This window comes from Populus euphratica, unplaced genomic scaffold (genome assembly GCF_000495115.2).
Source record: "Populus euphratica unplaced genomic scaffold, PopEup_1.0 scaffold1222.1, whole genome shotgun sequence".
NCBI classification, from domain to species: Eukaryota; Viridiplantae; Streptophyta; class Magnoliopsida; order Malpighiales; family Salicaceae; genus Populus; species Populus euphratica.
The window spans coordinates 47,667-61,242 of NW_011501078.1; the positions used below are offsets into that span (position 1 = coordinate 47,667).

A 13,576-nucleotide genomic window follows, 5' to 3' on the forward strand; every position below is an offset into this window, starting at 1 on the left:
AAGGATAAAATTAAAAAAATTATAAATAATAAATTCATAGTAAAATATGAAAAGGTGCACAATACTCATTCTACTTGTTTTGGCTTTTTATTTAATGTGGATTAAGAATTGGTCTTATTTCACTATTATTCTTTTCTGTTTTTATAATTAATTAAAAAAAATTAGGGTGAATTTTCTTCTTTTTTTTATTTCAATTTCATTTTTAAATATCAGGTTTTCTAATTTATTTTAATTTTTTAAAAAATTTTATAATCCAGGTTATAGTTTAGCATCATTGAGTTAATTAGAAATTAAGTTTTATAATTTGTTTTGATTTGTTTTCTATAAAGTTATGTTAGTTTTAATACCTGAATCATGGGTTATAACTTTCAACATTGGGTTGATTGTAAATTTAATTTTATAATTTATTTTGATTTGTTTTCTGTGAGGTTCTTCAAGTTTCAAGAACTAGATCATGTGTTTGACATGTTAACCTAGATTGACTCGGGTTTTTTTTATTTTTCTTTTAATAATTTTTTTTCAATTTAATATTTCAACATTGTGTTCATTGAAAATTAAATTTTATAATTTATTTTCTATAAGATTACTATGATATAATTACCCGAATCATGAATTTTTTTTAAATATGTTGTGGCCTTAATATTTTTTTAAAAAATATATCATCTTAATATTTTTAATAATATGTCATCTTAAATATTTTTTAATCAAACTATATTTTCACTGAGGTTATTTTTAAATCCATAAAGTTAATTAAATTATATTGAATTAATTCTAATATAATTAGTTTTTTTTACTAGAAAATATGATAACAATACTTGAATATTTTTTTTACATTTTAAAAAAATTCATCTAACCAAAAACATAAGGCAGATGAATGATCTAGCAATCTCTATTATTATTATTATTAGCTTTTTAGTTTTAAACTTTTGAAACATGTTTACTGTGACAAAAACTCTTATAATTATTAGCAGGCCAAACAAATACAAAGCAACCTGAGACCATTTTGATTTTTTTTCTCCTTTCGATTTTAGTATATGTAAAATCTTTCATTTAGTGGTTGGATAAATAAATAATAAAAAAAGGTATTTAAAACCAAAGTTTAAAGATAACCCTGTCTTGTTGCTTAGAGTTGTTGTTCATCGAAAAAGACTTTTAAAATCGCTGGTTGAGAAGGTCACATCACCTCCTTGGAAACTTGCTACCCGAACAAGACCAAAGAGGTTTGACGTTCGCAAGTGGGGAAAGACACCATCTTTGATTTTGTCCAACGTTGACATCCACAATAAAGATATCATAACCTCTTACTAAAAATGGTCTCTTTCGAAATATGAGATATCAATGATGCATCGATCCATGCCACGAAACTTCGAGGAAAAACCAAACACTTTGAAGGATGCCTTAACCAGTAAGATAATAAGCTAGAAAATTCAAATGACAGATTTCTGGTTGATTAATCAAAGCATCCCAAGCCACGGAGTGGTGAACAATAAAACAAATGGTAAAGGCACAAACTCGCACCCTCTACATTCAGATTAATCTATTGGGTTCCACTCAAATGCGGTGCAGAATATCATTCAATGTTGCGTTCATCAGACCCAAAAAAAATATAGCAAAGAAGTAAATATTGCTCATAGCCCTTCATTTGTAAATGTAATATTATTTCCTTCACTCATATAGCTGTCCTGTAATCCGCTGAATCTTCAAAAACCATATTCACAAAATTTGCCTTCTAAAATGTTCTTGTAAATGATATGTATTGACATGTTCCCTGAGACTCCATACTGTACGGATTTCTGTCAGAAACCTCAAAAATCATCCTGCACACAAGCATACAATATCATCAATCAATTCTAGTAAAACCCAACAGGCAGCAGTGAAGGTGTTGATAGATTAGTGGAAAGAATTTTGAGTTTCATGCACAGATATTGTAAAGGGTGCCAGGGATACTTATTTCTTTACTAAGACTTTGTTACTCGATGATGTGACAGATTGTGATTGGTAATTTATTAGCTAATTCATTCCATAATTATCATTATGTCTCTAATTGTGATAAGTTTCACTTAAAAAGGAAGGGTTCAGAAGGCAGCCACAAGTTAGTTGAGGCTAAAGTTTCTGAGTCAAGCTCCATACATGGCTACTAAGTGTCTCAACCAGATTGCACTAGTTGGAGAAGAAGAGAGAAGATAAAATGAAGGCTTAACCTGTCATGGAAGAAACCCTACTAGTTGGACACACTTCTTTGGCTTGTATAAATTGTAAATGAAGTCACCACCTCTTCAACAGAAGCTTAAATCAAATAAGAAAGCAACTGCAATCTTGTTTCTATTTTTTCCCCTCAATGCTAGAGAAAGGCCGTGACCCAGTTATGATCCAACCATAGCAGCATGCCAGTAGAGAGAATTCAGAGATAATCGATACCTACAGCATATATGCATGAATAAAAAAACCTGCTCTTCACCCCGTGGTTGAAATATTAAGATGATTCCTAAGCAATGGTCCCTCTTCCCAATATATGACATGTTCTCATAGTTCTTACAGTTGACCAGAATTAGCTGTCTGGATAGCTGAATGCATGGCCATGGTAGCTTTTGCTGGAACCCCCCCACCTAACGAATGTGGCATGGCAAAGACATGTGGCAAACCAGTGCCCTAAAACAATGTAACCTTCAGAAGATGATGATTTGTGAAACAAATATAGTGTAAATGAACTCTGATGAGCAATTTTTTTGTGAAAATTTCTCACTGCACGTCTCCATTGAGCATCACATCAGAATGAGAGCTGAATGAAAATCCAAGATGCGAAATTACATACCAACAAAAGTTTAGCTAGTATCATTTGAGGTTCAGTCAGCATTCTCAGTGTACTTGTGCACTGAAATGCTAAAATGCTGGAGACATTTTAATACATGCTACCCATATGAAATAATAGCACCTAAATGGATATATTTTTACATCATTGATGCACATATGGTAATTGTATTTTTCACATGCTTGCTATCATATATTGAACCCTGCAGTTGATTTATCTCTTAGGCAGCTATCTCAGAACCAAATTCAGACATTATAAAACAAACAAAAAATATCAAACGGCATCCTCAGGCGCCACTGAATAAAAATAAATGCAATCATGCCAACACAACACACAACAGCATCTTAGATGCAGGAATACCTGCAGAGCATTGAAAGAGGAAGGATTAGATAGACACAAACCTGAACCCTTATTTCCAATTAATGGATTTCCACAGTTCTTAATGCCTATGCTTCATGGAGATGCCCAGCAGCAGCAAAAAATTTCCTCCGTTCTCTTTCAATCTTACTCAGAAAAACAAGAAAGACCTTCAGAATTATGTAAGCCTCTGTTAACTAACCTGGTGACTGCAAATCAACCATCAATACCTGTGCCTCTAGTTCAGATATTCTCTGCAAAGATGCTTGTTCAATGCAAGCACGGCGCTTGCACTCCTCTTCAAGCAAACCCGTCATTTGGTACCTCAGTTCAGCCATTTCTTGTGCTAGGTCATCCGCTTCTTCCTTTGCCTTCGATTTTTCCTCTCTCAATTCATCCTAGTAATAATTCACATGTCAACCTCAGCAAGCTAACAAAAAGATACAAAATTCAAAACACTGCAAGGACCAGAACAACTTAATTATGTAATTAAGTTTATCAGCGTCTTAGCACTGTTCACCATAATTATAGATCTTCATAAGTCAAAATCCATACCTTAAGCTCCTTCACAAGAACTTCATATTTTCTTATCTGATGTGACATGCTCTCCATCCACTCCTTCAAATTTGATTCTGATCCCAATTGTGTTGCAAGCTTTGAAAAGCATGGACCTAAGGCCTCTCTGCATGCATTTTACAAAAAATAGTAAAAGCATCGCGAAAAAATCAATGAAATTCTTAAACAAAGTCATATTAAAAGAATTAATGTGAATCCTATACGTTAGAACTTAGAGTTAAGGAAATGCCCATTGTTTAGAAAGGCATAGCATCCAAAATACATATTTGGAAAAAGCTTTCAAAATAAAGTGTTCAATGTGTCTTTTTGTGGATGCTAAAGCCCAGAATTCTCAAAGGGAAGAGGTTAGTATCTAAGAGTTTCTTAGCCTGGTACAGAAAGTAGCTGTAGAAATTGAGTAGCATGTAATATCAAGAATATAAATTTATGATCTAACAGCTAACAACTAAATTAATGGAAATGCATGTTTTAACTTACCTCATTTCTTTTGACATATTACTTTGGTGCTCTATCTCACTTGAGTATGATTGAGTATTAAGTTGTGATGTGTCCTTGTTTTCAAGCCATTCCTCAATCTGCTGAAGAAATAATTTAGAGTTCACATCAGACGTAACAAGTTTGTCCCTCAATTCTATGTTCTCTTTCTCTACACATTCAATATTTTCCTTTGCCTCAAGAATCTGAAATTCAAGTTCTTTAATTAACCCATTCATCCTAGCATTTTCTTGGATGGTTTCTTCCTGGGTTTTTTTAGCTTTAAGGCAAGCCTGCTCCAAAGCTATCATATCAAGCTTCATGCTCTCTATTTCACATTGGGAATCTAGAGTTAGAGATGAAATCGACTCCTCCAGCTTCCCTATGCACAAAGCTGACTCCTGCAACTCTATTTCTTTGCTCTCTAGTTCCTGTAACATTAACAAGTTCTCTGACTCACACCTTTTCAGTTCCTCTCTTAACTGGCCATTGTTTGCTTGTAAATGTTCCATATTAGCTAATTTCAACTCAAGCTCATGCACATGCTCCCCCAGGGTGTATGCCTCTGAATTCCTCGCATTTAGCTGATCCTGCAAGTAATCTATGAAAGGTGTGATGATCAGGTTAAAGCCAAATCAAAGAATCATATGAACATACAGTCAGGAACTGGGGGAAAATGCAGCCATCAATGACATACATATGTAGTATAAATTCAATTCTCATTCAATGTCTACCTCTAGATGGTAATGAATATAGCAGACAACAAATATTAAAACCCTCTTGTACAACCATAGCTATGAAAATCATTTGATGGAATTTTGGACATTGGTGATTATTCGTCTACGTACAACTTCACTATTAATTAATCAAAACCTCAGTTTCAACAATGAACTTAACAAAAGGAGCTCAAAGCTTAAAATTATAATTGTCACTATGAAGACAGACCAAGTGTAGCACTTGATATTGGACAATTAATGTTTAATTTTGACATGAACCTTTTAAATTTTTAAGATATACCAAAAAAGGAAGGACCACTACCTATCTCTTGAGAGCAGTTCAACAACTCCCTTTCCAACTTCTGAATGTGTTTCTTGTCTTCAGTACGAGCCTCTGATAATTGTTTCACATGTAGTTCTAATCTCTGCATCCACAAAATCTGAAGTTAAATCTTTTTGTTCATGTTGCATTCTTTAGCTACATTTTTTCAATTCTCACAAGACAACTAAAAGCACATAGTAGAAAGCAGAACAGAGGATGAGCTATGAGATCGAACGTGAAGTGCTTTCTTCTATTTTTGTGTAATTTGTCTCAACCCTTGTTCTTCAATCACTAGCAAAGTAAAAGTGAGTGGTTAAGACTGTAAAATACAAATCAAATAAAGATGATTTGAAGATTAAATGATTAATGCCAAAAATTTGTTAATTGAGAGTTGGAATTGAACTCCTGAAACTGACTCACCAGTTAAACAAGAGAATAAATGTCCGTGTTTGTGGAGGGTAGATTTTCATCAACTAAAACTGTTTCAATTGATATGAATGGATTAAATGCTGTTTTCTTAAAAGGATTTCCAAGAATGGACAAAAAGATTTGGGCCAGAGGATGTATTATATAAGCGATACACAATCCAAATCTTAAAAATGAAAACATTGAACACAGCATTTAAGCAGGTGGATTCGCTATGTGATCCTTTAATAGGGCACGCTGGCAGCAGCCCCAAAAGGTATTTAGAAGGCATTCTAAGATTGATTTTAACACTCAAGCATTGATTTGGCACATGGCTAGTGGTGGAAAACTTAGTTGGGAACTTGATTAGATCATAACAGTATTTTGGTAATTATTGGATCTGCTGGAAAATCTAGAAATTACAATATTTTATTTTATTAGTCTTAGAGTTATTAGGTTTTCCTATTCTAAAAAGGAATAGTTACTTTGGAGGCTTAGGAATTCATGTCTTGTTGGATTTGGACTACCAAAACTCCATAAAAAAGCATGTAGTCATTCAATATTTTGATTACAGTTTATGAATAAAATTCCAGCAATTTGCTTGCAATTGTGTCTCAATCTCTCCTAGGTGTGACTCTTAAGAACCCTTGTGTGAAGCTTGGGTTTTCCTTTTCCTTAGGTGTGGTTTGTAGAAATATATAGCTCCAGCAAAACCCCCAATAATACAGCCCTAAACAGCCTCTGAAATCAGATCCAGAACAACCCCCAAAGCTGTCCTGCATCATTCTTCCATGTGATGCATATTTGCTAGGCAGATCATAGAAAGGCCTGAAGCAAGGTAAATCGAAAAGTTCTTCCCACATAGGCTAAATTCATCTTGAACACACTCCGGAAAATGGATACAAAACTTAACCATATAATATGAAAACGAACACAGGTAATGACTTACATATCATAACATATATTTTGCATAAGAGGAATAACAATCAATCTTGCATAAAATAAAAATTCACCCTGATAAGTTCAAAGATCTGGGGTTGTGAATCTCTCAACATGTCTTTTTCTTTTCGCAGCTGCAGTGATGCAAGGAATAAATGGTTGAAGAGTTAGCTGCTATGAGAATTTAGACAGAACAACAGTCTTTCGTTGATGAAAAAAGAACCTCTCTGCATCGAGTCCCAATTTGCAAAAGTTCCTCAGCATCAAAAGAGCTGTCGCCATCACTTTTGGAGCTACTCGACATTTAAACAAGAAAGCCTGGATTGCAAGCACAAATGAATAAAAAAGAGATAGATGCCTAAACTATCAGCAAGCAAATCAGAAATCTAGGAAAACACTTGAAGCATAGAATGCATGTATATGGTCATGTCAGTTAAAGGAAAATCTAAAGTCTTCACATTTATCGAAAGGCGGACAAACATTCTACCAAAAAAAGAAGGCAAAATCAAATGAAAAGGTGCAAAAAGATGGAAACTTGTTATATTCATCATCTTCTTAAGCATAAGCACGAACCCTTTTTTCGTTTCTACAAATCAACATTGTTTTGCATGATTCTGATAACATTGGTTGATAGCTTAAAAGGGGAAATGCTCATTTTTGCAAATAATAATAATAACAACGACGAAAAAGAAATGATATAGAAGGACTCCTGCTCCATTGCTTGTGCTGGTATAAGAAAAACTGCAAGAGTATTGCTAGAAATAACATGGGTTTTCTTCATTTTATGATATAGAGTGAACCAGTAACAAAACAGAGTTAAGATTAACAACGGGGGGAAGACATAGTAACCTATGAATTAGAAGATTATCAATCAAGACCCAAACCCCATGAAATTGAAATGTAAATGAGGCAATTTCGAATGAAAATAATCATCAAAATCATGACATAGAGATTTACCTGAGAAATAACTCTGATAATAGTAATAAGAGAGATATAGAATTAGCTTCAGTTTTTGGGAGAGGATGAATTTAGAGATTACCGACGAATAACGATAATAATAATAATTTATGCCATTTTAAACACAGGTCAGGAGATGAGTTGGCGCTATTTATGAAAAGCCCCAAACGTATTACCCTTCTATCATTTAAATCTCAAACCTTTAATTTTATCAATTTTACCCCAAAGCTAAATGAACCTGTAACAATATCATCCCTTATTGGTGTTGATTAAATATTTTATCCAATCGAAGACACCAAAATACATTTGAATATACTATAAAATATAATCTTACCTTTTAATTATAATTTTGTCTCTTACTTATATTATTCATTATGACATATTAAATTTTATTTTGACACTTTTAAATAGTGTTTTGTTATTATTTTAAAACATAAAAGACAGAGTAAGTTACCACAAAAAAAAACTTTTGGTTGTGGATTTTTATCTATGTCTCAAGGATAATATTTAACAAAGTTTATGTACATCTTAAAAAGGCGATGGAAGAGGGACAAAGCTAAAAATAAAATTGATTTTTTTTTTTTACAAATATCCCTTTAAACTTTTCATAATTTCAATCTATATCCTTATATTTACATTTAGACCCCTAATTTTAATTAACTTAATCTCACCATCATATTTGATAACTAGAAAATTTGAAACAAAAATCATAAAAATATAGGAAATATAACTAAAAGGGAGGGAGAGGGGGGGGGGAGAATGTATTTTTTAATTTACTCATTTTCAAATATATTTTATCACACCCACTCACACATCAATATTTTAATTTTAAAAAATAATTTTAAGAATTGTTATATTTAAAGTTTGATTTTTTTTTTCATTTTATCAAATTCATATAGAAAACTCAGTTGCTCAAAATAAATAATGAATATTTATACAAATTAATAATTTATTATAATTAGAAATGAATGAATTAGAGTGAATTATTTTTTTAATAAATTGTTTTACACAAAGAATGATTTTTTTTACATTATGAAAGAAAATAAATATCATTATTAAAAACATTAATATAATAATCCAAGCATAGATAAATAAAAATGAAATATATATATATATATATATATATATATATATATTCAAGTCACAACCCGAGTTTTGACGTTTATTTCCAAAATATTTTTCATAAAAATACCTTATCAATAAATTCAATTGATTTTAATAGTTTTATTATTTTCAATCCTTTTGTTTATTTTATTTCAAGTATCAAGTTATAAACTCAAGAAAAAAAAACTAAATCAATAAAATATTATAAATTGACAGATAAAAAATAAATAAATATAAATTATCTACCATAAGGGATAAATTCTTATATGGTAACTATTCAAAAGGAATCAAGTCTATTAAGGAAAATCAATAATGATATATAAAAAAAATTTCATAAAGAAGAAATTCTCAAATGGTAGCCATTTACAAAAAAAAAAAAGCAAAAGTAATTATGGAAAATCAATAGTTTTGGAAGAAAGAATAAACTACCTGAATTAAAGACAAAATTAAATCTATAATTAATTGTCTTTGATTTTCTAATATAATTTAGCATTGTAAATAGGAAGAAGAGAATAAAGAAAAAAAAGAGAAGAAAAACAGGTAGGCAATCAGAAAAAAAAAAAGTGTTAAGAGAAACTAAGAAGAGAAAAAGAAAGTGTTTAAGCAATAGTTCTTGATGAAATACACAAGACTTTAGTGTATCTAGAGATATAGTAACACAAAAGTGATTGTTTGGTTTCAATACAATTCAACTATAGCAACCCAAAGTCAGAAAGCAGCTATCTATTAGCTTCGTTTCATGGATCAAGTGAACCAAATGCATGATATTTTTGTCTATTTCTTCTTTTTAAAAGGAGGAATTGACATCCAGAATCTTGGCTCTAGCTCCAATTAAACTATAAATATGTGATTGTTAACTTTGTTCTATGAGTTGACGTTTAAACAAGCCAACCGCTTCTCCATGTGTCGCAGGGTTACGTTTCTTCAAACATGCAAGGTACAATTCTTGCATTATGATCTTTCAATGTGATTAGCTCCAAATTGTTTGTTACAAGGTGTGCTGCGGCGTTGTCAGGTGATGATGAAGATTGTTATTATTAACTAATACTTTAAATGGCGTGGGGGAAAGTACTGTAGCTTTCCCCACGCCACATGTTTTCTTTTTTTCTTTCTGTTTATTTTTTTTTGTTTTTCAAGGATTTATATGTTTTTTTTTTCAAGATTTTTTTTATTTTTTTATTTTTTTAAAAAAATTATTTTTATTAATATTGAACTGGTTGGAAATTTAATTTTATAATTTTTTATTTAAAATATTATAAATTACTACAATATTTCCCTATATGATTTTTTTTCTTCTTTTTTATGAATTTTTTTAAAAAATAGTTTTTGTCGATTTTATTTTTTTCATATCGAGCTGGTTGAGAATTTTTCTTTATAGTTTTTTTATTTAAAATATTATGAATTGTTATAATGTTTCTCTATATAATTTTGTTTTGCTACAGTGTTTCTTTACATGTTTTTTTATATTATCTTTTTCAAAAAAATTTTAATATTGAGTTGATTGAGAATTTAGCTTTAACTTTTCCCACATATTTTTTCTATTTTTTCTTTTTGCTTTTTTTCAAAATTATCTTTTTATTTTTATTTTTTTAGAATTGTTTTTGTTGATTTTATTTTTTTAATATAGAGATAGTTGAAAATTTAGTTTTATAGTTTTTCTCTTGAAAACATTATGGATTGCTATAATATTTTTTCACATGGTTTTTTTATTTTTTATAATTGTTTTGAAAATTATCTTTGTCGATTTTATTTTTTTCATAATAAGATGATTAAGAATTTAGTTTTATAGTTTTTTTTTAAATATTGTAGATTGCTACAATGTTCCTTCACATGATTTTTTTTTTGTTATGATTTTTTAAAAAATTATCTTTATCAATTTTATTATTTTTAATATTGAGCTGGTTGAGAATTACAACTATAGATTTTCTCATGAAACACTATAGATTGCTACGGTGTTTCCCTTCATGGTTTTTTTCTTTTCTTTTTTTTTCTTTTTATTTTTTTCATATTGAGCTTGTTGAGAATTTAACTTTGCTTTTTATTTTTTCTAAAACACTGTGGATTGCTACAATATTTTCCCACATGATTTTTTTGTTATGATTTTTTCTAAAATTTTCTTTGTTCATTTTATTTTTTAAATATTAAATTGATTGAGAATTTAACTTTATAATTTTTTTCTTGAAAACATTATGAATTGTAATAGTTTTTCTCCATATAATTGTTTTATATAAATTTTTTAACAAACCCACAACAATGCACAAGCATATTACAAGCCCGCGACATCGCGCAGGTATAGAATCTAGTATCTCTTGATAATGTGTGGTATTAAAAAGGTTTTAAAATTTAATTATAAAATTATAATTAATAATTAGGGATTGCTATCTAGTTTATGGTTACTTGAAATCTTTAGTTTGTGAGAATCTTAGTAAAGGATTGATTGTGTAAGGGGAAGATACATCATTCTAGTGCACTTTGCCTAAGTTAAGTTGCATTATTGTTTAATTTTTTTCTAGATCGGGTTTTTATTTGTTGGTCTTTTCTAAAGTTCAAAGTATATATCTCTTCATGAGAGAATCTCAACTTTATTGGATTAAATCCTAACCATTTTAAAATTTGAATTTTAGTACCATGTTTATTTACACTTTGAATCTTTAATACATGAGAATGTACTTTATCGTGTAATTTTATACCATACGATATGTCTACGTCTAAACTCTAAAAAATATATTGGAAAAAAGTTTTTGATATCTTATCCCAATTCTAATGGATGAGATCATAAACTAGTTATAATATCTTTTTTTTTTCAAAACATGATAAAGATGTAATTTTTTTATGAAAATATGATTGGAAAACTTTTAGAATTTGACTGTATGCATGAAAAAATATTTTTTTTTTATTTTTGATAAGGAAAATTAGTTTAAAAGTTTTTTAGACTTTGTTTTGAATTTTTTTGAAATATTTTAAAGAAAACTGAGTAATTTGATATCAAATTTTTATTTTATATATATATTAGTTGAGCCGACCCAGTTAATTGGGCTAAGCTTAGCCCAAAGAAGGGTCGAGTTGGATTAATCTTGGCCAAATAGATCTTTTTTTTTTTGTGGGTTAACACCAGCCCATACATTGAGGTTGGGTCATAACAGGCCCGATCTAGGTCCTGTATTCATGCAACGGATAGAGGGTGAAGAAGAAGAAGAAAGCAACCTGGCACAGTAATGGTATGGACTTGGAGTAGGTTCAGTCAGTGACTCAAAAGGTGTCGGTTGAGGGAATGGTGGGTAGAATTGGGTGTGGGAGGAAGAAGATAAGGTTTGCAAAGGAGAAGAGAGGGAGTCATGGTGGTTGCCTTATGGCTGGATGATGATTGTATTGGCTTCCTATGGTGGAGCTGGTGGCGAAAGAGCTAAAGGTAGTATGGTTTAAAGGCAGGGAGAGAGAGGGACAAAAATGGCAGAAAACTAGGGGAATGTGGCTGATTTTTCATCAACTTTGAACTTGATTTTCTTTATTCTTAGGTCATGAAATCCACCCCTATTTATAGGAGATGGAAGAGGGTAATCTTGTTTATACAAAGAAAAAAAATTTAGCCATTGATTCATTTGGAAAGGATCCCAACTGTTGGTTGAAAGTAAGCACCATGAATTGTCAAATCTGACAATTCAAGACTGTCTGAATTGGCCTCTTTAAATCGACTATGGGACCGCTATCATGTTAATAGGTTTGAACGGATCATATTCGAGGATAAATGAATGTTACGTAACCATTTTGGTTCATGTATTGTCAACTTTAATGGACGTATGAGGCATTAAATGCATCTGAAATGCAACCACTTAAACAACATTCTCAGGAAAGACAATGAACAATGACCAGACAATGCGCCTTTTGGTTTGTGTTTTTTTTTTAAATGCAAAACAGCACCGTTTAGGTTTAAATTAGGGGTTTTTATCCAACTCCAATTTAGTCCTTCAGCTTTCAATTTTGTTCAATTGCACCTCTAATTAACTCTAAACTTATGACTTAGTGCAATTTAGCCCTTGCAGAACTTTAATTTGAACCCTATATTTACCCGCCTCTTTTACTTTGGTCTTTGGTCTTGATTTATGCAGTTTAACCCCTAATTAACAGTTAAACTTTTAATTTTTTCAATTTCACCCCTAATTTCAACCAATTAAGCCCTTATAGTTCGATGCCTTTTGTAGATTGGTCCTTAACTATGAATTTTATCAATTTAACCCCTAATTGACCCTGAAACTTTGATTTCCTTGCACTTTTACCCCTGATTTCAATCAATTAATTTGGTAAAAATCAAATTTGGTCTTTTAAAATTCCAATCTTCTCAATTAAGCCAAATTTGGGCTTCTAAAGTTAATGTTTCACTAATTAAGCCCATAATAAAATTAATTTGATCTATTTAAAGTATAATTAAGCCCTTATAATTCAAAGCCTTTTGCAGATTGGTTCTCGGATGTGAATTTGTCAATTTGACCTCTAATTGACCCCAAAACTTTGATTTTCTTGCACTTTTACCCCTGATTTCAATCAATTAACTTGATAAAAATTAAATTTGGTCTCTTAAAATTCTAATATTCTTAATTAAGCCTAAATTGGGCTCCCAAACTTAATGTTTCACTAATTAATCCCACAATAAAATTAATTTCATCTATTTAAAATATAATTAAGCCCCTGCATTTAATTAAATCCTTCAATTGGACCCAAATTAATTCTTAAACATAATTAAAATTTAATTTGGCCCATGATTAAATCAAATTAGTCTATTAAAAATTTAATTATATCACTGGACTTAATTATAAGCAACTTCATCCAATAATCATTTAATTTGACCTTAAATTTGCATTTATTTTTATTTTTTAACATAATAAGGTATAACTAGATCTTGAATTTTCTCCAAAATTACAA

At 30.5% G+C, this 13,576-nt stretch overlaps 1 protein-coding gene across 1 annotated transcript; it reads right to left on the minus strand.

The window, feature by feature from the left end:
* Positions 1-1,414: 1,414 nt before the first annotated feature.
* On the minus strand, positions 1,415-7,658 carry LOC105117203 (cingulin-like). The gene is made up of 9 exons (XM_011014781.1): positions 7,556-7,658; positions 6,822-6,916; positions 6,673-6,732; positions 5,255-5,357; positions 4,220-4,817; positions 3,722-3,848; positions 3,397-3,564; positions 3,211-3,312; positions 1,415-1,817 (listed from the first exon to the last, which is right to left on the minus strand). Exons 2-8 carry the CDS (start codon positions 6,900-6,902, stop codon positions 3,256-3,258), a joined length of 1,194 nt encoding a protein of 397 aa, XP_011013083.1. The 5' UTR covers positions 6,903-6,916; positions 7,556-7,658; the 3' UTR covers positions 1,415-1,817; positions 3,211-3,255.
* Between the last annotated feature and the right edge of the window lie 5,918 nt (positions 7,659-13,576).

Coding starts and splice junctions, on each gene's coding strand:
- LOC105117203 (XM_011014781.1), bottom strand. CDS start 6,902: ATGTCGAGTAGCTCCAAAAGTGATGGCGACAGCTCTTTTGATGCTGAG. Junction 6,733..6,821: donor TTGGGACTCGATGCAGAGAG/GTTCTTTTTTCA, acceptor GCATCACTGCAG/CTGCGAAAAGAAAAAGACAT. Junction 4,818..5,254: donor GAACTGCTCTCAAGAGATAG/GTAGTGGTCCTT, acceptor CACCTTTCATAG/ATTACTTGCAGGATCAGCTA.